Here is a 22,766-nt window from a genome sequence, read left to right as displayed (position 1 = left end):
CGTACCTGCGTCTCCAGTTTCTTGAGCTCTTTCTGGTTTCAGTTTAGTTTCAGTTTATAACTTCAATTGTCAGCAGCAGAAGTTACTGTGGACCTCCAACCAATCAGAGCACTGCTGGATGTTTTATGGTACCATAACCGTGTTTACTTTAAAGTTATTATAGTTCAGTGAAACTAAATACTAAAAACAGATGTGGATAATCATTTTAGTGACCTAAAATAAAAAATAATTTTGAAAACAAAACAAATGATTTTGTGATCTCAGAAACTTAAACTAAAATAAGTTCTTCTGTGACACACCGTAATGTGTGGTCACATTATGTGAATTCATTTTGTATACCGTGTAAGTTTTCAGGTGTAGTTTTGTTAAAGAAGAGCCTTAATTTTGGGATTTTTGTTGGAGAGCCAACATGTTGTGTGATCCTAAGTTACGTGGGGCACCTAGTGAGATGGTTTATTGTGATATTACCGCTTGTCTCCAGATCTGACAGAAACGAGAGAGGAAAACACAATACATGTCCTCCATCTCATCACTATTACTCATCACATTAGCTTAAATGTTACACATAAAATGCCACAGTGTATTATAAAATGTATAAATATATAATAAGCTTAATAAGGAATATATAGCAACAGTAAGCTATAAAATCACCAATATGAAAACACGACTCCAGTCTGTACATGGTGGCTTACAAGTTACACTATGAGTTCAAATCCTTTACACATGTATAAAGTCAGTCGGCTCACTGAATCTGCTGAATGATAAAATGCAGTTTTAGATGTTTTTATTATTTTGTATCTTAACATCATATTGTGTGTTTTTTCTGTGCCAGGACTCAGAGATTTAGGTGTCGAGTCTCCGCAGGTGTTCCTGGTGTCCAGCTTTAAGCTCCACCTTATTTGGGCAATGAGGGCGCCAAAGCACATCAGGTTTAAATTTCGCGGGCAAAACAAACTAGCTCACAATTGCTATTGCGCCATCCAATGGACACAATTGGAACAGCAGTTTCTTTATTGAAAAATTGCTGCTCATTTTTATACTTTACAAAATCATCTCATGGGCCGGATTAAACCTGTTTGCGGGCCTGATCCGGCCCGGGGGCCATACGTTTGACACCCCTGCCTTAGACAGAGACCTTCCTTCAAAGAAGAGAGATGCTCTGCTGTTCGTCATGCCCAACATAAACCCAGAGATCATCAGGAAGAAGAAAAAAACTTTCAAGCGCCGATTATATTGGTTGGCCACTCTGTCTGCAGCTGGAGCAGCTGTTCCACTTCCTGGTCTTTCTATTGCTGTTGATGCTGCTGTGCTGGTTGGTGCCGTCACAGATTATGTTTTTGCGTTTGGTCTCGATATCCCGTCTCTGAAGAGACTTTCTGACAGAACAGGTGTGTCATACGTTGATCTGCAGGCCGTCATCATTTCACCACTGGCTGCAGCAGAACTACACTACAACGTATAAAGTTCTGAATGTTATCCTCAGTGAGCTCGCTGAAGATGCTCAGAGTGTGTTTGAAAAAGCTCTGGGTCAGTGAAAGTTAAATGAAGCTTAGTGACTGTGTGCTGTGTGTAAATTCTCCTAAACGACTGAATCCAGGCACCAGTTTAGCTCACAGGTTCAACAGGTGACCTCATGTGTGGCTAAATGCAGAGTCCTGGATTTGACCTCTGACCCTGATGTGTGTCTGCTCCACACTCTCGCTCTCACTGCAATATTTAACAAAGGCAAAACAATATATATGTACTGAGTTACATTCATGGTGTAGCTGCACATTTATCTTTACTGGCGATCGTGGCTCAAGAGTTGGCAGTTCGTCCTGTAATCGGAAGTTTGCTGGTTTGAGCCCTGGCTCGGACAGTCTCCGGTGCCTACTGCTGGTCATCACAGGGCCCGGTGGCGCCAGTGTCCGGCAGCCTCGCCTCTGTCAGTGCGCCCCAGGGCAGCTGTGGCTACAATGTAGCTGCCATCACCAGTGTGTGAATGTGTGGATGACTGAATGTAGTGTAAAGCGCTTTGGGGTCCTTAGTGACTAGTAAAGCGTTATATAAATACAGACCATTTACCATTTCACAGTGATCAGAATAAATTTGATCCTGTTTGACAGATAAAACCTGTTTATAACGTAGAGGAGCTGCTGAATCATTGCTGTGATGCTTTTTCACATTGTGTGTGTAATCAGCTGATATGACGGCTGCTGCTTATTCATCTAAATTTATCTGAACTTGTATTTTATTTTTGATTTAGTAAAATGATAAAACAGTTTGTGTTCACTGCCCTCCAGTGGTCAGAATCAGGAACTACAACACAATATAAACTGTTTATAACCATCAGCCATGTTAATAATAAAATGCTTTTTATAAACATATTAGCATTAGTGTAAGTGTGTTTGATTTGTTTTTAATTCAACAACATATTTCACTGAATAAGTTTAAATTAAATTTTATTTATATGGCGCATTCATAACAACTGTCCAATTATTCATCTGTTAGAAAATAACAGAAATGGCAGGCATTTCACAGAGAATGATGGAAAAAGAAAAACCCTGTTAATGATAAACCGCGATGAGGAAGAGAAAAATGTCACAGTGTGTCAGAGCTCTGAGTTCAGGAGCTGAAAGCAGGAAAGGGTTTGACCACAAAGACAGAAGCTGACAATGTACCACAAATTTATTTCTTCTTGTAGGTCTGAAGTTTAATTATTAAATGAAAAGTGTTTACATTAATTCCTGAAATGAGTCAAAGGCAATAAACAATCACAATCATTACAAACAAGAACCCTAAAATAAGCAGTTCATTCATAAAAACATTTAAAAGCACCGCTATAAAAGAGAGTTCATGTCCTTTGGTGTTCAGCCTAAAGGCAGGAAACTCAGTGAGGTATAATGGAATATTTGCATTTAGATTTTTGATGTTTGTTTGTTTGAGTTTTAACTTCCTCATTTTGTTTTATTATCACTGGAGGATGATGAGCGTTTAGCTCTTGATGCAATATTTGAGTTTTGGTTCTTTTACATTATTCGGTGCTGCTGAAGTTTTTATTCGTGGGTTTAGTTCCTCGTTTCAAAATTATTGTTTCTAAGTTCCCTCCTATTGGTTGGACTGATTATTCAGGACTTTATTGTTGAGCTGCAGGATTTTAAATTAAATTCTGCATTTAACAGGAGCCAGAGAAGAGAAGCTTGTATAGAGGAAATATGATCTCTACTTTAGTCCCCTTCAGTACTCGAGATCCTGAGAGACAGCACTTCCTGACAATAATGAATTACAGTCGTCCATCCCAGAAGTAATAAATGCATGAACTAGTTTTTAAGCATCACTCTGAGACAGGATGTTTATAATTTTACAGATATTGTGCAAATGGAAGAAAGCAGTCCTACATATTTTTTTTAAATATCTACATTAAAAGTCGATGGTTAAATGTTCCTTAGAGTTCCTGAACAACCCGTTCTCACTCCCGACGCGTAAAATAATGACGATTTGTCACGTCCCTTAACTTCTCATGCTGACGCCTAAGGTACCCTTCCACGTTTTTATGTGACGCTGTGGGTTGTCAATTCATTCCAATATGAACCCGCTCGCGGCGATCAGAGACGCTTCGAGCAGAGGCTCCAGCCATCCATTTACTCCAATAATAACCCCGTCACGGCGAAACATGACGCCGTGAAGCACAATCTAACTGGAGAACCGGGGACCCTCTCCGCGAACGGGTTTTTCTCCCTAATTTAATGCTTTCTTTTAATGACATCGTTAACATTTCTCAACAAAAACACGAAAGTATCACTGATAATTCAACAATAAAATCGCTTCATGTTGTGGCCATCACACAGTGTTTTCCAAACTGATTCACGATCTGAAAGTGCGCAGATTTAACGTACATAATCCTTTGTTAGGTTTATTATTTTCATTTCACACGTAAAACACATTTATAGATTCATTCACCACTCCTGTTAGTTTTGGACGCGCTCGGCTCCAGCCAATCAGACGCAAAGGCTGATGGGAGAACAGAGAGACCCATTTATAAGAATAAGAAAATGAGGCGGAACTGATTGATTCTAATGCAGGTATGTAAAAAATACATATATTTAAAGTAATACCTTGATGTGTGTTTCAAAGTTTGTTTTTTCATAAACGCTTCAAACAAACAGAGGTGACTGATCTCGGAAACGGTGTAATGTATTTAAAAATGGCTACAGCTACCGTCAGCATGCTTGCTAGGTAACGACTACACGTGTCTACTGCAGCATTAGCCATTTAATCCAACGATGATGGATTAAATCTATTACAAACGTTAAAGGACTTGTGTGCTGCAAAATACCCTCACATGGTGCGTAAAGCAGTTTTTGCGCTAAGAGTTCTGCTAGCTCTTTACAAACTGATGATGCTAACGTTAATTGCTAACATTAACCGGAGCGCCAAGACTGAAAATCATTTGAATTGCGTTAGTTATGTGTTTATGTCACTGAGTTCTGCAAAAATCTCTTTCCTCTTTAGCTTGCAAATGAGTGATTCAGAGGATCCCGAGCTGGAGGAAGAGCTTCAGGCTGCTGACGAACTCCTTCAAGATATGCAGGTAACATTTTTAGTGGAAACAGTTGTTAAAGAGGGAACACGCTTGTCTAATATTTTGTACGGAGTAAACGTTATGTTATTTGAATTTTTTTTTTAAGTTTATGTCAAATTAAGTTGGTTAACTTAACATGTTTTATAATCTTTGCTTTAATCATAGACTGTATTTTAGGTGTTCCCTTTTTTCCTTGTTAATTGCGTAGAATGATGCACAGAGTGAACCTCAGCCAAGACCAGTGCGCTGGAAAAAACGTGACAGACAGGGAGCTTTTATTCCTCAAAGACCATCAACCAGTCGAAGTACTAGTTGCATGCCACGTGGTCAGTGTTCACACAACCATTGATTTTATCTCACAACTTGTTTTCACCAAAGAATTTCAGTAAGTAAATATTCTTCATCCCCCCCCCCCCCCCCCCCCCCCCCCCCCCACTGTCCAGAGAGCAGCATCAATGTCCACGTGAAGAACCTAGTTATGTTGCCAGTGTCAACCCAACAAAAGGTACTTTACCTTCTTGTATATATTGTGATTTCTGTTTACTTTTATATTTGTTGTTATAGTTGAGTTATGCAGGGCTTTTGTGGAGTCCTAAGAAACATACTGCCTAGAGTGTTTTTCAGAGTTTCTTCCTTTCTTTATTTTTTTTCTGTTAGTGTATGGAACTGAGGTGCTTCGTCAGGAGCTCCTTCAGTTGTTGGAGGATGGAGAAGAGGACGCAGCCATGACTTGTGAGACGTCGTCTGAGTCAGCTGCTACTCACTGGGCGATCAGAAATATGGTGTCCTCGCAAAAGTGGAAAGAGGCCAGGCCTTGTCTTATAGACAATATGTTAGCTACTCTGGATCCACAGTCACACCGTGTGTGTCAGTGTGGCAAACAAGTAGTTGTGAGGTGTCTGGACTGCCTGCCTCTTCCATTCCTTTGTGCTGACTGTGATATTGCAGTTCACACACGCTTTGTCCTGCACAACAGAGAGGCAGTAACAGGAGGGTTTTTGCAGCCTTCATCAGAGTTTCACAAGCCAATAGGTACAGTTTTTAAGTCTTATGCATTTCTTGCTATGTATGAGTATGAGTGGGTGCTGTTATTGTATATTTATTGTGTATCAGTTAATTTCTAATTCTTTTTATATATATTGTGTGTTTTAATGTTAGTTCGACTGTTGCCTGTGCAAAGACCAGACTGTGTGTGACTGCCCAGCAGGTAACGTTGAGGTTTCACCCGGTGCAATTGTGGCTCTTGTAACCATAAATGGTAAGTTGCCCTTTTGTCACACACTACATACACAATAGATGTGTTTGGAGGTTTTATTGCAAATTGTGCATTGCTATCTTGGTTTTAATTACCCTCGGCCCGCAGTATATGTGGGCACCTGTCAAAGGTCATTTGGATTTACCAGACCGATTTGAAAACAACATGAAAAAAATGAATGCTTTGAGCCATGACTGAATTTATCCTTATCCTTTCTAAAGGCCGTTATAACCTTGCACTGCCAGTGGTGAGCTGCACCAGCTGTAGCCTAATGTGGTCCCCCTCAGTTAAGGACATCCTGGGTAGTGGATATTGGCCTGGCACCTTAAATTTCTGCACCCTGTTTTCAATGGATGTCTTTCAGTCTTTCTATGACATTAAGAAGCTGCACCAGGGATGTCACTTAAGGCATTTGTCAAAATGCTGGATGAACGAACAGCCCATTTTGGAAGGGTGAGTTTCTAAATTTGCTAAGTTTAAGGAAATTGTGCAAATCAATGTTTATGATGACTGTCCTTGAATATTCTGTTGTATGTCCTCTATGTAAAAGAATGGCCGAATATCAGCTGATGCCTTCAGTAAAAGTTTCTTGGAGTGGAGTGCTGTAAAGTTTGAGGTGGACAGGATGTGCAAGGAGCCATGCTTTAGCTGCCCTGCCTGCACTCCAGACATGCTTGCCGTCTCAGTTGATGGAAACCGCAAGCTTTATCGCTTTCAGTCTAATGCAAGGTACGTTATGCATTGTGTACATAAGTCAAATATGGATTTGTAGAAAAATGTATTTTAATGTTTCTTTTCAAACAACTGTCACTGTGTTCGTTCAGCACTTCAGAGCAGGGGAACTTTGAAGGTGTCTTCATTGAAAAAGATGAGGAAGTTGCTGAGTTTGTGAAATACATCCAGAGACACACAAATCATGTAAGATACACATATATATATATATTAGTGCTGTTAGCGTTACTCTTGTTAAAATGACGTTAATGCCGTAACCATATACACATACGTGTGTGTGTGTGTGTGTGTGTGTGTGTGTGTGTGTAGACATATATGGATGGGTCGATATTTTTTTTTATTTTTCTCTTGGTGTTGTCGTAATACTATTTACTTTACTTTATCTTAATGTTTACTTAATTTTGTCACCATGTGTATTTAAAAAAAACAACATGATTTTTATTTTGTGTTATCAGTGCTGTCCTGGGGAGATCTGAGGTCTTGTGTGACTCGAGGCTAATTCAGCTAATTGTTATGCATTTGTTTTAAAAAGTTTGTCCCTGATAGGGCTTAATCATGTCATATCTTTTATGTTAAAATCTTTGAGTGTATAGGTCCCGGGGAAAGGGTTGTGCGGATCTTCATCTTGGACTGCAGCAAAGGAGTCGTCCAAAAAGTCCACTGGGAAGTTGGATGAGGAGGGCGTGGAAATAGCTGTTTGTCGCCACGGAGTCCTCTTAGCTGCATTGAACATGTTTCGAGGGGAGATCTTTGCTTACCCCCTTTTTCTCCAGAGGAAGTTGGCAGCTAGCATCCCAGGACATATTACGTTCCTTTGCTCCGATGTGGCCTGTAAATATTTCCCCTATTTAACCAAGGTGGCTCAGCAGTGCCCTGAGCTGAGGAACCTCTTGTCAATGCGTCCTTTTCTCTCCGTCATGCATGCAAAGGCTCACACTTGGAAATGCGAGGTATACTGCAGCTTGTAGTTTTGGATTAGTTTGAGACATTTTGTTATAAGGTTGAATGAATTCAGCAGTCATGTATTGTGACCTCCTTTCCATAGATCAAATGGGGAGGTGCGTTTCAGGATGGGGCCGGTTCAACAGTTGGAGAAGAGGTGGAACAAGTAAACAGTTTCCTTTCTAGGGCGGCCATCACAACGAAGTACATGTCTAAAGCAGGTGTGTGTCCGTGTCTGAGATTCCACTCAGTCTCCTGCTCATTAATTCTAATTTGTATACTAACTGAAATGCAGGGCGAACAGACATGCTGACCCTCCTGGCTTTGGGGTGGAACAAAAGGAAAGTGGAACAACTGGGCCGCACTTTGAGCCAGCGATATCTAAAGGTCATTTTTTCAACACCCATTTTAATGTGTGTGGTAATGGGGGAAAACACCAGTACTCTTTTAATGTCAATATGAATGACATTTATGAATGCATTCTTAGATCATAAGGATCCTTAGAGAACAAGTGGAGAGCCTGAATGCGACCAGAAATGAGCTGGGTGTGGATGACGACACACTGCAGCAATGGGTGGCCGATGTGCAGAAATGGGCTGAAGGTGAGTCTCAATATAATGCACTCATGTATAACAATAGGACCCACCATGGCCTCATTAAAGAACTTAGAGTTAAGATCTTTCTGACAGTGTCAACAAACAATGAAAAATAAGCCTTGTAAAAGCAAATTTATGGCAGAGTTGTTGCGTTTCATCAAATTGGATAGAACCTGGGTTGAAATGATGTCGTACTAGTTGGTTTTATAAACCTGAACACCAACATACTTGTTATCTCATGATCATCATGAGATAGCAGCACATGAAGGCTCCAGATGTCTTATAATGAATGTCATCAAGTCAGTGATTACAGAGTCCACTGTAGTTTGGTGACTGTTACTCATCCTGTATTCTGATTAATATTCCTCTCACTTAGAAAGTGATCTAACTGATGGCAGCCTTGGAGCGTTGCAGGCACGAATAGAGGAGCTTGTCGTCATCATCAGAGTGCGAACACAAAGTCTTTACAGACAAAATGGTACGTCCCAGTTTCTTTGAAACGGACCGTTTGATGCTCAGTTTGTACAGCTTGTGCAGCTACTTTGTAAACAGAATCAAATCAGATCCAGGTTTGTTTAAGCTGGATGTGATTTGTTCTAGCAAACAAATTGATGAGTGTAGATTAAAATGAAACTATATACATTATGTGAAGGTGTGAATTTTTTATGATTATTTACAGATAGCAACAAGAGGCGACACAGAATTCGCAAGGTCATCTTAGTTGAGAAGAAACGCTTGGCGGCTGCTGTTGACGACTACAACAAGCTCGCTGAACCAACAAAGCAAATCGTATCCAGTGATGCCCTCATGCAGACCGATATTTGGCCCTGGCAGAGCACAAGTGAACGTAAGCTCTTGATTTCTAAATATCCTTTTTAAACAAACTCCCAGTATCTGAGCAGTAGTTGAATGTTTTGTTCTTGAATCATAATATGCTGCTATGTTTTCCCATCTGATGTTGTTAAACTGTAGCTGCTGCTGACCTCCGGACAAAGAGGTCTTTGAGAAGGTGATGGCTGTGAGGCGCCTGAGAGAGGAGGAGATGATCCTTTGCAGGGAGATGCAGCATCACTGGACAGTGTTGCGAATGCGTTCTGTGGTGTTGGGGACAATCTCCTCAGACTGTAAGCACTTTATTTATTTATTAATTTTTTGATGAATCGATTGAAAATAAGAGCAGATGCTAAAGTCTTACTGGATCTTTTACCTATATCTAGATTGCTAGCTAACACTGCCTTCTCCCTTTTAAAAAAATGTTTAATTACAGCATCCTAATTCCTTGTGTTTATGAGGTGATGTTTTTTTGTTGTTTGTTTTTTTTACTTTTCTCATATTTATTTGTTTTGTTCTTTTTACAGCCTCCTTTGTTGGCATGTCGGAGGATGCACAGAAGGGACTCTGTAGCCTGGTTTTAAAAAAACAAAGTGAACTGAAAGCTGAAATGCTCAAAGTAAAGGACGTGTACAAGAGAATCCTCAGCCACCAACCACTCCTGGAAATGGACTCGGAGGAGGACATTCCAGACGATGCCACTGAGAGTGATTTGAGCACTTCTGATGAAGACTGATTGTGTCATCATTGATGTTATGTTTGGTAAAATAAAAAGTTAATCACATCTCTGTTCAATGTGATTTTTCAACAGACATTTTACATTTTGAGAAGAAAAATGGAATTTCCTTGGTGCAGTTGTTTACCCTGAATCATTATTTCCCATCTAAGTTAATGACTCGTGCACATGTTCAGATACGATAACATAATTTAATTCATGGGATGCTTTCTGGGCTGCTCAAATAATCACAAAATTTAAAAGCACCAGGCAGCACACTCACAAGTACATTTTTTGTTCAGTGTTTTGTCCAAGAAATCAACAAGTACAATTGAGATGTTTGCTGTAGTGGTGTGTTTGTTAAGAAGCATGCCAGCACACTGGTGAACTGACAGTCCCAGAATGCACCCGAGCCATTGACTCGCCCCAGAGCAAATGAAATTGCTTATCTAGAAAGACAACCGTCATCAAAGAAGAAGTAAAAGAGTAGGAAACAAATGGTAAGGGAAGGTACTGTGGGGTAGGAAAGAAAGGCCAGAGCTGTGCAAAATGACCTCCAGCAGGCCACAAATGTGCACGTCTGCTCAAACGGTCAGAAATGGACTCCATGAGGGTGGTATGAGGGCCCGACGTCCACAGGTGGGGTTGTGCTTACAGCCCAACACAGTGCCGTATGTTTGGCATTTGCCAGACAACACAAAGATTGGAAACTTTGCCACTGGCGCCCTGTGCTCCTCACAGATGAAAGCAGGTTCACACTGAGCACTTGTGACAGTCTGGAGACGCTGTGGAGAACCTTCTGCTTCCTGCAACATCCTCCAGCATGAGTTTGGCAGTGGGTCAGTTTTGGTGTGGGGTGGCATTTCTTTGGGGAGCTGCACAGCCCTCCATGTGTTCGGCAGAGGTAGCCTGACTGCCATTAGGTACTGAGATGAGATCCTCAGACCCCTTGTGAGACCATATGCTGGTGCGGTTGGCCCCGGGTTCCTCCTCATGCAAGACAATCCTAGACCTCATGTGGCTGGAGTGTGTCAGCAGTTCCTGCAAGACGAAGGCATTGATGCTGTGGACTGGCCCGCCCATTCCCCAGAACTGAATCCAATTGAGGACATCTGGGACATTATGTCTCGCTCCATCCACCAACTGCACCACAAAATGTCCAGGAGTGGGCAGATGCTTTAGTCCTGGAGTCTGGGAGGAGATCCATCAGGAGAGCATCTGCCACTTCATCAGGAGCATGCCCAGATGTTGTAGGGAGGTCATACAGGCATGTGGAGGCCACACAGACTAGTGAGCCTCATTTTGACATGTTTTGAGGACATTACATAAAACCAGATTAATGATTCTGTATTGCATTGATCAAGGAACCAACCCAATAGGAGCTAAAGGAATCCTCTTGACATTACTTCACTCAGTAAGTTTATACTATGTTTAATGTGCATTTTCTTCATCAGTTTAGAACATAACATGTTAGCGCTCCCTGGTCCTTTTTGGAGACAGATCCTGAGACAGCAGGCAGCTTTGGAGAACTCATGCCAGCTGTGGTCATTAAGGAATACTTTGATTTAATATTGATTTCATGACAACTATCCTCTGGCACATATTCCTGGATATATATAATGACATAAGTAAACTCCCATTTTAGAATCATTGCCTTCTTTGATCTGACTTATTGCCTCAGACTTTGGCCCTGTGTCCCCAAAAGTATAGAAAATCCATGACACTGAGTAAGAGGCCTTCATCATGTTATAAGTGAGAGAGTTTGGTGTAACAGTGGTTGAACATGCCAAATCAATCCACAACATACTGCCATTCCCCAGCTGTAACCTGCATATGCATCAAACCAAAATCCAGTATCATAGCCACAAAAAAGACATAAAGATTAGGTTAAAAGGGTTGTCTCATTTTGCCAGATAGCTTCATCCCAAAAAAGATAAACATTCTTCAAAAACAAAAGTTTGTGAATATTTGCTGTATTGCCAGGCCTAAACCAACCTGTTAAACTTATCAAATTATTGTCATAGATACAAACCTATTGATTGAAACAGAATAATCCATTGAAGCCTCCATCATCATCCACAATCACTGTTACTGTTCAGATTATTTTATCTCTGTTTTCCTCTAGAATGTTTTGAAAATCAGCATTTGATCAACAGACTTTTTAAAAGTTTATTTTGATCCTATTGTTTACGTGTGTAATTGCATTTTTATTGAAATTATGACAGGAAAACCCTCAATCAAATTGTATCTTTGATATCTAATAATAATATTAACAATAATGTTACATATGTAATATGTACACAATAATATTGTGCAAACAAACAAGAAAAATAGCAAAAAATGTCAATTTTTTTTAATACCCTGTATATAAAGACCACATATGACCACAACTCCAAATGTGCAATTGTCACTGCATCTAAACATGACACATTACAAAAAGGTAGAAACATATAATATACAATATGTTCTGAAGCTGGTACTGGTGCAGTTAACTTTGCTTTAGGCTCCCATACACAGTAGGTGTTACTCACTATACGTGCAGTGCAGTATTACTTTACCTTGTAATATGTTATAATAAGCAAGTCACTTCTATATTTATGAGGATGTAGACAATAATGTTGGCTGATATGTAAAACTATGAGATGTCGAGTGCAGGGAAGATATTATTGATCGATCAGATTCATGAATATGTTAGGTACTTAAGCCACAATTAGAGAGTGAAACAGAGACTGACACTGGTTGAAATGTATAGTAAATATTTTATTTTGAACTTTTATGCTGAACTACAAGCTGTGAACTGTGCGATCTCTGCGACCTGTGGTGCCTGGTTTACTGTGTGTAAAACTGCGCAGGTTCCCATGTGTCATCCCACACTTTGCCACTGTCAGGAGAAAAACATAACAAACAACAACGACAACCACACACAAAATAGGACAATTTAGGTTGTGACATATGACAATTTTTTAGGATGAAATATCTTCTATATTCATGTCATGCTTTATACACCTTCATTGTAATATAAATTAATCAAATCAAGTCAGAGAGTATTAATATATGTAGTAGATGTCAAGCAGGACCACAGCAGCAGCCACGATCCATTGGAACCTGCTGAACCAGCCCTAACTATAAGCTCTATAAAGAAGTAAAGTCTTATGCCTACTCTTAAAAGTGTTGACCATGTCCACCTCCAAAAACTCATAATGGACTTTGGAGGTGGACAGCTATCAAGCTCCTCACAGAAGAGGAGCTCGATAGCTAAAAGCTCCCAATTTACTTTAGTCCAAATACATGAATTCAAATTGAGTTGATAACTATTTATCAACAATATGAATGTCTGTTCCCGTCCAACAAAGTTGTTACTACATACCATGTTGAGCAAGGCTTCCACTTGACTTTAACTTCTTCTTTTTCCTGAAAAACATGATATAAACAAACAATTAATTAAGAAAGACATGCAAGTTGCATACAAAAAGGAGCTTATAAACATTTGTGTACTATTGAATGGCTCAATATATTATACAATTAGTTTACAAAAACATAAGAACCACTACAATGCTTGTACTGCCAGCATCGAGTGCATGTCAGCAAAGCAACACTGCTTACATTGTGGCTCACAAGCAAAACTAACTGAAGCAGATGTTACTGAATGGGAAGGAGCACCTCCACATCAATCACTCCTTCTGAGCATGATGTCAGGAGGACTTTAAAGAACGTAAACATCAGGAAGGCAGCATGACCAAGTCGTATCAGGTGGTCTGTTATTATTTAATGTCCTATTTGGAGTGAAATCCTGACTCAGTGGCTGAATTAGTGTAGATTCATCAAATACAAAAGCTTATGGATATTCAGTCAGGCACAGTTCAAATCCGGGAAGTCCAAAGACGCAAACAAATCTGCACAACAGCGGGCTAAATTACTTACATTTACAAATCTCCTGTCTACTATCTCTTCATATTTGAAAATCTTCTGTGTACGGTGTTTTCGGCATTCTGAAAAATAACAAATGAAATATTTACATGAGTTCTGTAAAACTGGAAAAAATGCAAAAATTAAGAAAAAGAAATCTTAACAAACTTAACGAACATGTCATGTGTTTCGTACATTTACAATACCATAACGTCTAACCTTTCCTTGTCCTTTTTTTGTTTGGGACATCCGAGGTGTACACCGTAGAAATTGAGGGAGATGCAGGATGTGGAGATGGAGAGGAGGATGCAGGAGAAAGCAGAGATGAAGAGGAGGATGCAGGAGGAAGCAGAGATGGAGAGGAGGATGCAGGAGGAAGCAGAGATGGAGAGGAGGATGCAGGATGAAGCAGAGATGGAGAGGAGGATGCAGGAGAAAGCAGAGATGAAGAGGAGGATGCAGGAGGAAGCAGAGATGGAGAGGAGGATGCAGGAGGAAGCAGAGATGGAGAGGAGGATGCAGGAGGAAGCAGAGATGGAGAGGAGGATGCAGGAGGAAGCAGAGATGGAGAGGAGGATGCAGGAGGCTGACAGAGGGAAGATGTTGGTACAGGCTCTAAATGAAGAATAAATTCCTCGTTTAGAGCCTCTGGGTCTGGGACTGGTCCAGCATCGACACTGTCAGCAGAGGATGGTCCAGCTGCTGGTGTAGAACTTTTAGCAGGAGGTGAAGCTTGTAATTCTGAAAAATTTTAAATATTAAACATTCATTAAAATGGGTTGAAAAAATGTACAGTACACATAAACACATAATAAGTAGTGATTTGCATGTTTTCAGTTAAGTTTTTACTAAAGATACAACTGGTAAATATTGGCATCAAATAAGTCATCTCGCACACTCACTGACCCAAATAATTCAGTACAAGTGCCCTCTAGGGTAGTGTGACATCTGTAGTGCTTTTCTACATTATACATTAATAAATTAATGAGTGTGACTATAAATCCAGATAGATAATGACTTTTTCCTCTGATGACACTACTTTCCTGACTTTGTAGTGAATAACATTTGACACTTCAAGCTAGTACTGTGACTTAGGAGTTTTGTACAATGGTGATGCTAACTACCTCAGGGAGGTAATCAGGTAACCTCTTAAGAAGTATATAAGTTATTTAAGAATCTTGGTGTTCATATTGGTAACATTATATAACATTTGTTATACTAGAAAGTCTCGAAGAGAATTATCAGGTCTGGTTTTCGTGAAGATTTTTAAAATTACATTTGTATATACATGAGTGTGAAAGACCATACTATACACACACACATACAAAATTGTTCAGGTGGGTAACACCAGAGGTTCAGTATGGCTAGCTTTGGTGATGTGACCGACACATGGGGAGGTAATAAGGCAGATATAACACTATTTTCATGTTAGCAACAGGACACGTAGGGCAGCTGTCACCTCACAGCAAGAAGGTTACTGGTCTGAACCTTGGCTGAATAATAGAATAGAACAGAATAGAGTAGAGTAGAACAGAATAGCTGGTGACTGTTAACTATCCTCATCCTCACCATCTTGTTTGTCTCTATGTACCCCGTGATGATCTGCCTTCTTATCTAGGGTGTACCATGAGTATCACCCAAAGACAGCTAGGATAGGCTACCTGATAAGGACACCTGGTTACAGATAATGGACAAAGCATATCTTACTTCTCAGAAGGTGTTCATAAAGCTTCCTCATCTTCATGAGGATGTCACGTGCAGCACCTTCTGCTGGTTCGATCTGAGTGATCACATCCCCTACTATACGGCCCTTACGGTCAAACTGTCCAAGAAACAGAATTGGTTGGTAGCCCAGGGCATGTAGCTTTGAAACCTGCAAGAACAACAAAGAAAAACATGCAGCCAGTCTTTCATGTAAGCAAATTGATGTATAACAAACCTTTAAGTTTCACATCTTTGTTGTTTTATTGTTGTCGATAGTTAAAAAGTATTTATGGTGACCAAACCTGTAAATGTATGATAAAATCCATCTTGAAATGTTTTGTCTCTCAGTTAATAGCCGATTAAATTAAAAATCAGAAGTAGCTTGAATAAAAATAGTTTTTAACAAGTTTTTTCTAGTTTGATGTCTTTAGTGTGATGATGTTATTCTGATGTGAATAACTTTTTTATTTATGCTCTTTTATAAATTAATATTTTATGTGTATATACATGTCTTGTTAGTTTCTTACTTCATGATATACAAGAAAACATTGACAACTGTGATTAATAAAGAATTGTCTACCAGACCAACCACTTATTAGATCAGAACTTTTAAACTTACTGACAACTGGGCTGAATTAACCACCCTGCTCGCATTTCTGTTTTTTTTTAACAGAGGCAGCCCAGTTACTGTTTTTAAACTGTTCTTGTTTTTTTTTCAATCCCTCCTTTAGGTTCAGGCTGCCCAGGCATCCACTGCATGTCTTCCTGTTGCAGGTGTTTGGGGCCTGACAGGAAGGGCATGGTTTGGTTTTTGGCTTTGTCATTTCTGCAAATGAAAATGGAACATGTAGGGATTATTTCAGGTCTGTTTTGGTGAAACGATTACAAAAATAATTTATGACCAAAGAAATAACTTATATTACGAGGCAGTATTACACCATATTTAGAAGAAAAAAATCAATTACGAGATTAAAGTAATTAATATTGAGTTAATTACGTGAATAGGGTTAAAAAAAACCCTGAATTGATTACAGAAAAGATACATTGCTAAAATAGAGCAGTACTAACATTAGCTGGGTGGCCAAGCAAGTGTCTTACACATGAGAATACATCACAAAAAAATTTAAATAAACTTTTGCAGAAGTAGTTCTCTTGGTACACAGACTGCTCTGTGAAAACATTTCAAGTTTAATATCAGTTTAATATCACTGAAATTAATATTTCAGTGAACATGCAAATTACCCACAGTTTATCACAACTTACTTAGCTAGGATCTGCCTCGTGTCCAGTCGAAAACTTCGCTGCAGGACCGTGAGTTGAAAGATACATTTACTACGACTCCCAAGATGCATTGCAGTAAAAACCATCCAATCGCCTTGCTTAAGATCTGTTGACGTGTCGCTAAAGGCGCGCTGTAGATAAATATTGCAATTTGTAAAAAATAAAATAATACAATTTGCATTTTTTAATTACATAATTAAACACTGGGCCAGTTTAATTTCGTATTATCGCTGGTTATTATTTTAGAGTAAATAAAGGAATAACGGGTAGCACCAAGCTGTTGTTATCTTCATTTCCATAGCGACGGCGGTTGAGGATTATGGGTAGTGTGCAGTTACGGGATTAGTGCGTCTGCGTAAATTGGTCTGATTGGTTGGAGCCAAGCGCATCCAAAACTAGCAGGAGTGGTGAATGAATCTATAAATGTGTTTTACGTGTGAAATGAAAATAATAAACCTAACAAAGGATTATGTACGTTAAATCTGCGCACTTTCAGATCGTGAATCAGTTTGGAAAACACTGTGTGATGGCCACAACATGAAGCGATTTTATTGTTGAATTATCAGTGATACTTTCGTGTTTTTGTTGAGAAATGTTAACGATGTCATTAAAAGAAAGCATTAAATTAGGGAGAAAAACCCGTTCGCGGAGAGGGTCCCCGGTTCTCAAGTTAGATTGTGCTTCACGGCGTCATGTTTCGCCGTGACGGGGTTATTATTGGAGTAAATGGATGGCTGGAGCCTCTGCTCGAAGCGTCTCTGATCGCCGCGAGCGGGTTCATATTGGAATGAATTGACAACCCACAGCGTCACATAAAAACGTGGAAGGGTACCTTAGGCGTCAGCATGAGAAGTTAAGGGACGTGACAAATCGTCATTATTTTACGCGTCGGGAGTGAGAACGGGTTGTCCTGAAAGGAGGGGAAATTGGATCTAAACTAAGAATCTGATTTTTAGGGACAAATTTTAAAACCTTGTTTTTTTCTGAATTTAGAAATACAATTCATTCAGACATTTATGTGATTAAGATAAATAACATAAATAAAACAGGTTCTCATCTGCGTAATAATGAAAATACAGTCCCGATCAAAAGTTTAAGACCACCTGAAAAATGTCAAAAATCATATTTTGCATGTTTAGATCTTAACAAGGTTCCAAGTAAAGCTTCAATGTGCAACAAGAAGAAATGAGAATGAGACAAAACATTTTTTGAGCGTGTAATTAATTGAAAACATCACTTAAACTCAAACAGACTGTTTTACAGCTGATCAAAAGTTCAGGACCACATGCCTTTAAAAGACCAAATCTGTGCAAAAATGTGGATTCATTATCAATAATGGCAATATTATGGAAAACACTGCTGATAAGGTCAACAGCTTTAATCATTATTTTGTAAATATTGGACCAAAACTGGCAGAACAAATTCATGAGTCACTGCCATCAGTAGAATGTAGTGAAAACCTGATTGATAGGAACCCTAACTCAATGTTCCTCACATCAGTGGAGGAAAAAGAAATAATTGACATTGTACACATGTGTAAATATAAAACATCCACTGATTGTAATGATATTGACATGAAAATCGTCAAGAAGGTCATTGAAGGAATTGTAGGACCTCTAACATATATTTGCAACTTATCATTTCAGACGGGAAAAGTGCCAAACAAAATGAAAATAGCTAAAGTTGTGCCGCTGTATAAAACCGGGGATAGACGCCACTTCACAAATTACAGGCCTGTTTCTTTACTACCACAATTCTCCAAAATCCTAGAAAACCTGTTTAATAAACGATTAGACAAATTCTTAGATAAATATAAATTACTCTCTGACAGTCAATATGGATTCAGATCAAAAAGATCAACATCTCTGGCATTAATCGAATCAATTGAGGAGATTACGAATGCTATAGATCAGAACCAGTATGCAGCTGGAGTATTTCTGGATCTCAAGAAAGCATTCGACACAATCAATCATGACATATTAATTAATAAACTGGAACGGTATGGGATTAGGGGGGTTGTACTGCAATGGGTGAAAAATTATTTAAGTGACCGGAAACAATTTGTGAAGCTGGGTGTCCATTCCTCATCATGCTTGGACATTGCTTGTGGTGTTCCACAAGGCTCTGTACTGGGTCCAAAAATATTTATTATTTATATAAATGATATTTGTAAGGCATCTGATATATTAAAATTAGTATTATTTGCAGATGACACAAATATTTTTTGTTCTGGGGGGAATCTAAAGGAGCTGCTGGATACAATTACTTCAGAAATGTGCAAAATTAAAAAATGGTTTAACAGGAACAAACTATCGCTAAATCTAAGTAAAACTAAAATTATCTTATTTGGGAATTCCCTTAGAAATGCACAAGTGCAGATTCATGTAGATGGTGTGGAAATTGAAAGAGTACTTGAACATAAGTTTCTTGGTGTGATTATAGATGATAAATTAAACTGGAAGTCTCATATAAATCATATACATAACAAAATTTCAAGAAGTGTCTCAATCTTGAGTAAAGTAAAACACATTCTGGACCACAAATCACTCCACATTCTCTATTGTTCCCTGATTGCACCGTATTTGAATTACTGTGCAGAGGTTTGGGGCAATACTTACAAATGTTCGCTATCATCAATCTTTATATTACAAAAAAGGGCCATAAGGATAATCCATAAAACTGGTTACAGAGATCATACAAATCCACTATTCTTAAAATCAAAAATTCTAAAATTCACAGATCTGGTTCATTTTCTCACAGCACAAATTATATATAAAGCAATAAATAACCTGCTTCCTGACAATATTCTAAAAATGTTTTCTAAAAGGGAACGGGGATACAATTTGAGGGGGGAATTAAATTTAAAACATCCTCGTATCCGTACAACATTAAAAAGTTTTTGCATCTCTGTGTGTGGAGTGAAGCTGTGGAACAGACTAAGTAAAGATATGAAGCAATGTCCAAGCATGGCGCAGTTTAAAAAGCGGTTTAAGGATATGGTTTTTACAGGGTACAGGGAAAAGGTAGAGATTTGATAGGGTGTTCTTGTCTAATATTTTCATGTGTGTGCGCATGCACGGGTTTGTTGGTATGGGTATATATGTATGTGTATATGTATGTATGTATGTATGTATGTATATATATATGTGTATATGTATATATAAAACACCCAGCACGCCCCTGTGGGCGGTTTATCCTTCAAGCTCGGGTCCTCTACCAGAGGCCTGGGAGCTTGAGGGTCCTGCGCAGTATCTTAGCTGTTCCCAGGACTGCGCTCTTCTGGACAGAGATCTCCGATGTTGTTCCCGGGATCTGCTGGAGCCACTCGCCTATCTTGGGAGTCACCGCACCTAGTGCTCCGATTACCACGGGGACCACCGTTACCTTCACCCTCCACATCCTCTCGAGCTCTTCTCTGAGCCCTTGGTATTTCTCCAGCTTCTCGTGTTCCTTCTTCCTGATATTGCTGTCATTGGGAACCGCTACATCGATCACTACGGCCGTCTTCTTCTGTTTGTCTACCACCACTATGTCCGGTTGGTTAGCCACCACCATTTTGTCCGTCTGTATCTGGAAGTCCCACAGGATCTTAGCTCGGTCATTCTCCACCACCCTTGGGGGCATCTCCCATTTTGACCTCGGGACTTCCAGGTTATACTCAGCACAGATGTTCCTGTACACTATGCCGGCCACTTGGTTATGGCGTTCCATGTATGCCTTGCCTGCTAGCATCTTGCACCCTGCTGTTATGTGCTGGATTGTCTCTGGGGCATCTTTACACAGCCTGTATATATATATACACATATATATATATATATATATATATATGTGTATATATATATATATATATATATATATATATATATATATATATATATATGTATGTATATATATATGTATATATATATATGTATGTGTGTGTGTATATGTATATATATACAGTGGGGCAAAAAAGTATTTAGTCAGCCACCGATTGTGCAAGTTCCCCCACTTAAAATGATGACAGAGGTCAGTAATTTGCACCAGAGGTACACTTCAACTGTGGGAGACAGAATGTGAAAAAAAAATCCATGAATTCACATGGTAGGATTTGTAAAGAATTTATTCGTAAATCAGGGTGGAAAATAAGTATTTGGGCACCTCAAACAAGGAAAATCTCTGGCTCTCACAGACCTGTAACGTCTTCTGTAAGAAGCTTTTCTGTCCCCCACTCGTTACCTGTATGAATGGCACCTGTTTGAACTCATCATCTGTATAAAAGACACCTGTCCACAGCCTCAAACAGTCAGACTCCAAACTCCGCCATGGCCAAGACCAAAGAGCTTTCGAAGGACACCAGGAAAAGTATTGTGGACCTGCACCAGACTGGGAAGAGTGAATCTACAATAGGCAAGCAGCTTGGTGTGAAAAAATCAACTGTGGGAGCAATCATCAGAAAATGGAAGACATACAAGACCACTGATAATCTCCCTCCATCTGGGGCTCCACGCAAGATCTCATCCCGTGGGGTCAAAATGATCATGAGAACGGTGAGCAAAGATCCCAGAACCACACGGGGGGACCTGGTGAATGACCTGCAGAGAGCTGGGACCAAAGTAACAAAGGTCACCATTAGTAACACACTACAACGGCAGGGAATCAAATCCCGCAGTGCCAGACGTGTTCCGCTGCTGAAGCCAGTGCATGTCCAGGCCCGTCTGAAGTTTGCCAGAGAGCACATGGATGATACAGCAGAGGATTGGGAGAATGTCATGTGGTCAGATGAAACCAAAGTAGAACTTTTTGCTATAAACTCAACTCGTCGTGTTTGGAGGAAGAAGAATACTGAGTTGCATCCCAAGAACACCATACCTACTGTGAAGCATGGGGGTGGAAACATCATGCTATGGGGCTGTTTTTCTGCCAAGGGGACAGGACGACTGATCCGTGTTAAGGACAGAATGAATGGGGCCATGTATCGTGAGATTTTGAGCCAAAACCTCCTTCCATCAGTGAGAACTTTGAAGATGAAACGAGGCTGGGTCTTCCAACATGACAATGATCCAAAACACACCGCCCGGGCAACAAAGGAGTGGCTCCGTAAGAAGCATTTGAAAGTCCTGGAGTGGCCTAGCCAGTCTCCAGACCTCAACCCCATAGAAAATCTGTGGCTGGAGTTGAAAGTCCGTGTTGCTCGGCGACAGCCCCAAAACATCACTGCTCTCGAGAAGATCTGCATGGAGGAATGGGCCAAAATACCAGCTACTGTGTGTGCAAACCTGGTAAAGACCTATAGTAAACGTTTGACCTCTGTTATTGCCAACAAAGGTTATGTTACAAAGTATTGAGTTGTATTTTTGTTATTGACCAAATACTTATTTTCCACCCTGATTTACGAATAAATCCTTTACAAATCCTACCATGTGGATTCATGGATTTTTTTTTCACATTCTGTCTCTCACAGTTGAAGTGTACCTCTGGTGCAAATTACTGACCTCTGTCATCATTTTAAGTGGGGGAACTTGCACAATCGGTGGCTGACTAAATACTTTTTTGCCCCACTGTATATGTGTGTATGTATGTATGTATGTATGTATGTATGTATGTATGTATGTATATATATATATATATATATATATATATATATATATATATATATATATATATATATGTGTATATATAAATAACCTGCCTCAGTACTACATGGAAGCTCCTGTCAGGCATCATATCGGCTAAGATGAACAGGCACATGGGTCAATACATGAGCGGGACACAGAAAGGAATTGGCAAGAATACCAGAGGTGCAAAACACCAGCTACTGGTAGACAGAACAATCAGCCGAGACTGCAAGACCAGACTGACCAACCTGTGCACTGCCTGGATTGATTACAAGAAGGCCTATGACTCAATGCCCCACAGCTGGATACTGGAATGCCTAGAATTGTACAAGATCAATGGGACCCTAAGAGCCTTCATCAGGAACTCAATGGGGATGTGGCGTACAACACTAGAGGCCAACTCCAAGCCCATAGCACAAGTCACCATCAAGTGCGGGATCTACCAAGGAGATGCTCTGTCCCCACTGCTGTTCTGCATAGGCCTGAACCCCCTCAGTGAGATCATTAACAAGACTGGCTACGGATACCGACTACGGAACGGAGCAGTTGTCAGCCACCTCCTGTACATGGATGACATCAAGCTGTATGCCAAGAGTGAACGAGACATCGATTCACTGATCCACACTACCAGGCTATACAGCAATGA

The 22,766-nt window shown here is 39.8% G+C and overlaps 2 protein-coding genes, 2 long non-coding RNA genes and 1 pseudogene across 5 annotated transcripts in view; 4 read left to right on the top strand and 1 right to left on the bottom strand.

Annotated features, from left to right (window-relative positions):
* Window positions 1-1,462, top strand: part of LOC101483449 (interferon-inducible GTPase 5-like) — a 47,616-nt pseudogene extending 46,154 nt beyond the window's left edge. Inside the window, exons 3-4 of the transcript XR_013094680.1 lie at window positions 833-892; window positions 1,098-1,462. The product of XR_013094680.1 is annotated as an interferon-inducible GTPase 5-like (transcript). The remainder of the gene's footprint in view (window positions 1-832; window positions 893-1,097) is intronic.
* Window positions 1,463-3,995: 2,533 nt separating this feature from the next.
* On the top strand, window positions 3,996-5,582 carry LOC112432373 (uncharacterized). Its single transcript, XR_013094690.1, has 5 exons — window positions 3,996-4,061; window positions 4,492-4,570; window positions 4,770-4,887; window positions 5,005-5,066; window positions 5,219-5,582. It is a non-coding gene; the product is annotated as an uncharacterized LOC112432373 (long non-coding RNA).
* An 812-nt stretch (window positions 5,583-6,394) lies between these two features.
* On the top strand, window positions 6,395-8,991 carry LOC112432416 (uncharacterized). The gene is made up of 8 exons (XM_076877864.1): window positions 6,395-6,545; window positions 6,641-6,734; window positions 7,135-7,498; window positions 7,594-7,877; window positions 7,978-8,092; window positions 8,463-8,564; window positions 8,766-8,933; window positions 8,978-8,991. Exons 4-8 carry the CDS (start codon window positions 7,797-7,799, stop codon window positions 8,989-8,991), a joined length of 480 nt encoding a protein of 159 aa, XP_076733979.1. The 5' UTR covers window positions 6,395-6,545; window positions 6,641-6,734; window positions 7,135-7,498; window positions 7,594-7,796.
* Window positions 8,992-9,152: 161 nt separating this feature from the next.
* Window positions 9,153-9,701, top strand: LOC143413900 (uncharacterized). Its single transcript, XR_013094458.1, has 2 exons — window positions 9,153-9,210; window positions 9,445-9,701. It is a non-coding gene; the product is annotated as an uncharacterized LOC143413900 (long non-coding RNA).
* Window positions 9,702-12,304: 2,603 nt separating this feature from the next.
* On the bottom strand, window positions 12,305-16,873 carry LOC143413986 (uncharacterized). The gene is made up of 7 exons (XM_076877562.1): window positions 16,506-16,873; window positions 15,862-16,068; window positions 15,246-15,411; window positions 13,758-14,279; window positions 13,554-13,621; window positions 13,000-13,043; window positions 12,305-12,513 (listed from the first exon to the last, which is right to left on the bottom strand). Exons 3-7 carry the CDS (start codon window positions 15,280-15,282, stop codon window positions 12,462-12,464), a joined length of 723 nt encoding a protein of 240 aa, XP_076733677.1. The 5' UTR covers window positions 15,283-15,411; window positions 15,862-16,068; window positions 16,506-16,873; the 3' UTR covers window positions 12,305-12,461.
* Window positions 16,874-22,766: the final 5,893 nt, after the last annotated feature.

This window comes from Maylandia zebra, linkage group LG19 (assembly GCF_041146795.1).
Source record: "Maylandia zebra isolate NMK-2024a linkage group LG19, Mzebra_GT3a, whole genome shotgun sequence".
Taxonomy (NCBI): domain Eukaryota; kingdom Metazoa; phylum Chordata; class Actinopteri; order Cichliformes; family Cichlidae; genus Maylandia; species Maylandia zebra.
Note: the sequence above shows the minus strand (reverse complement) of the source record. Positions and strands in the feature narration are given on the sequence as shown.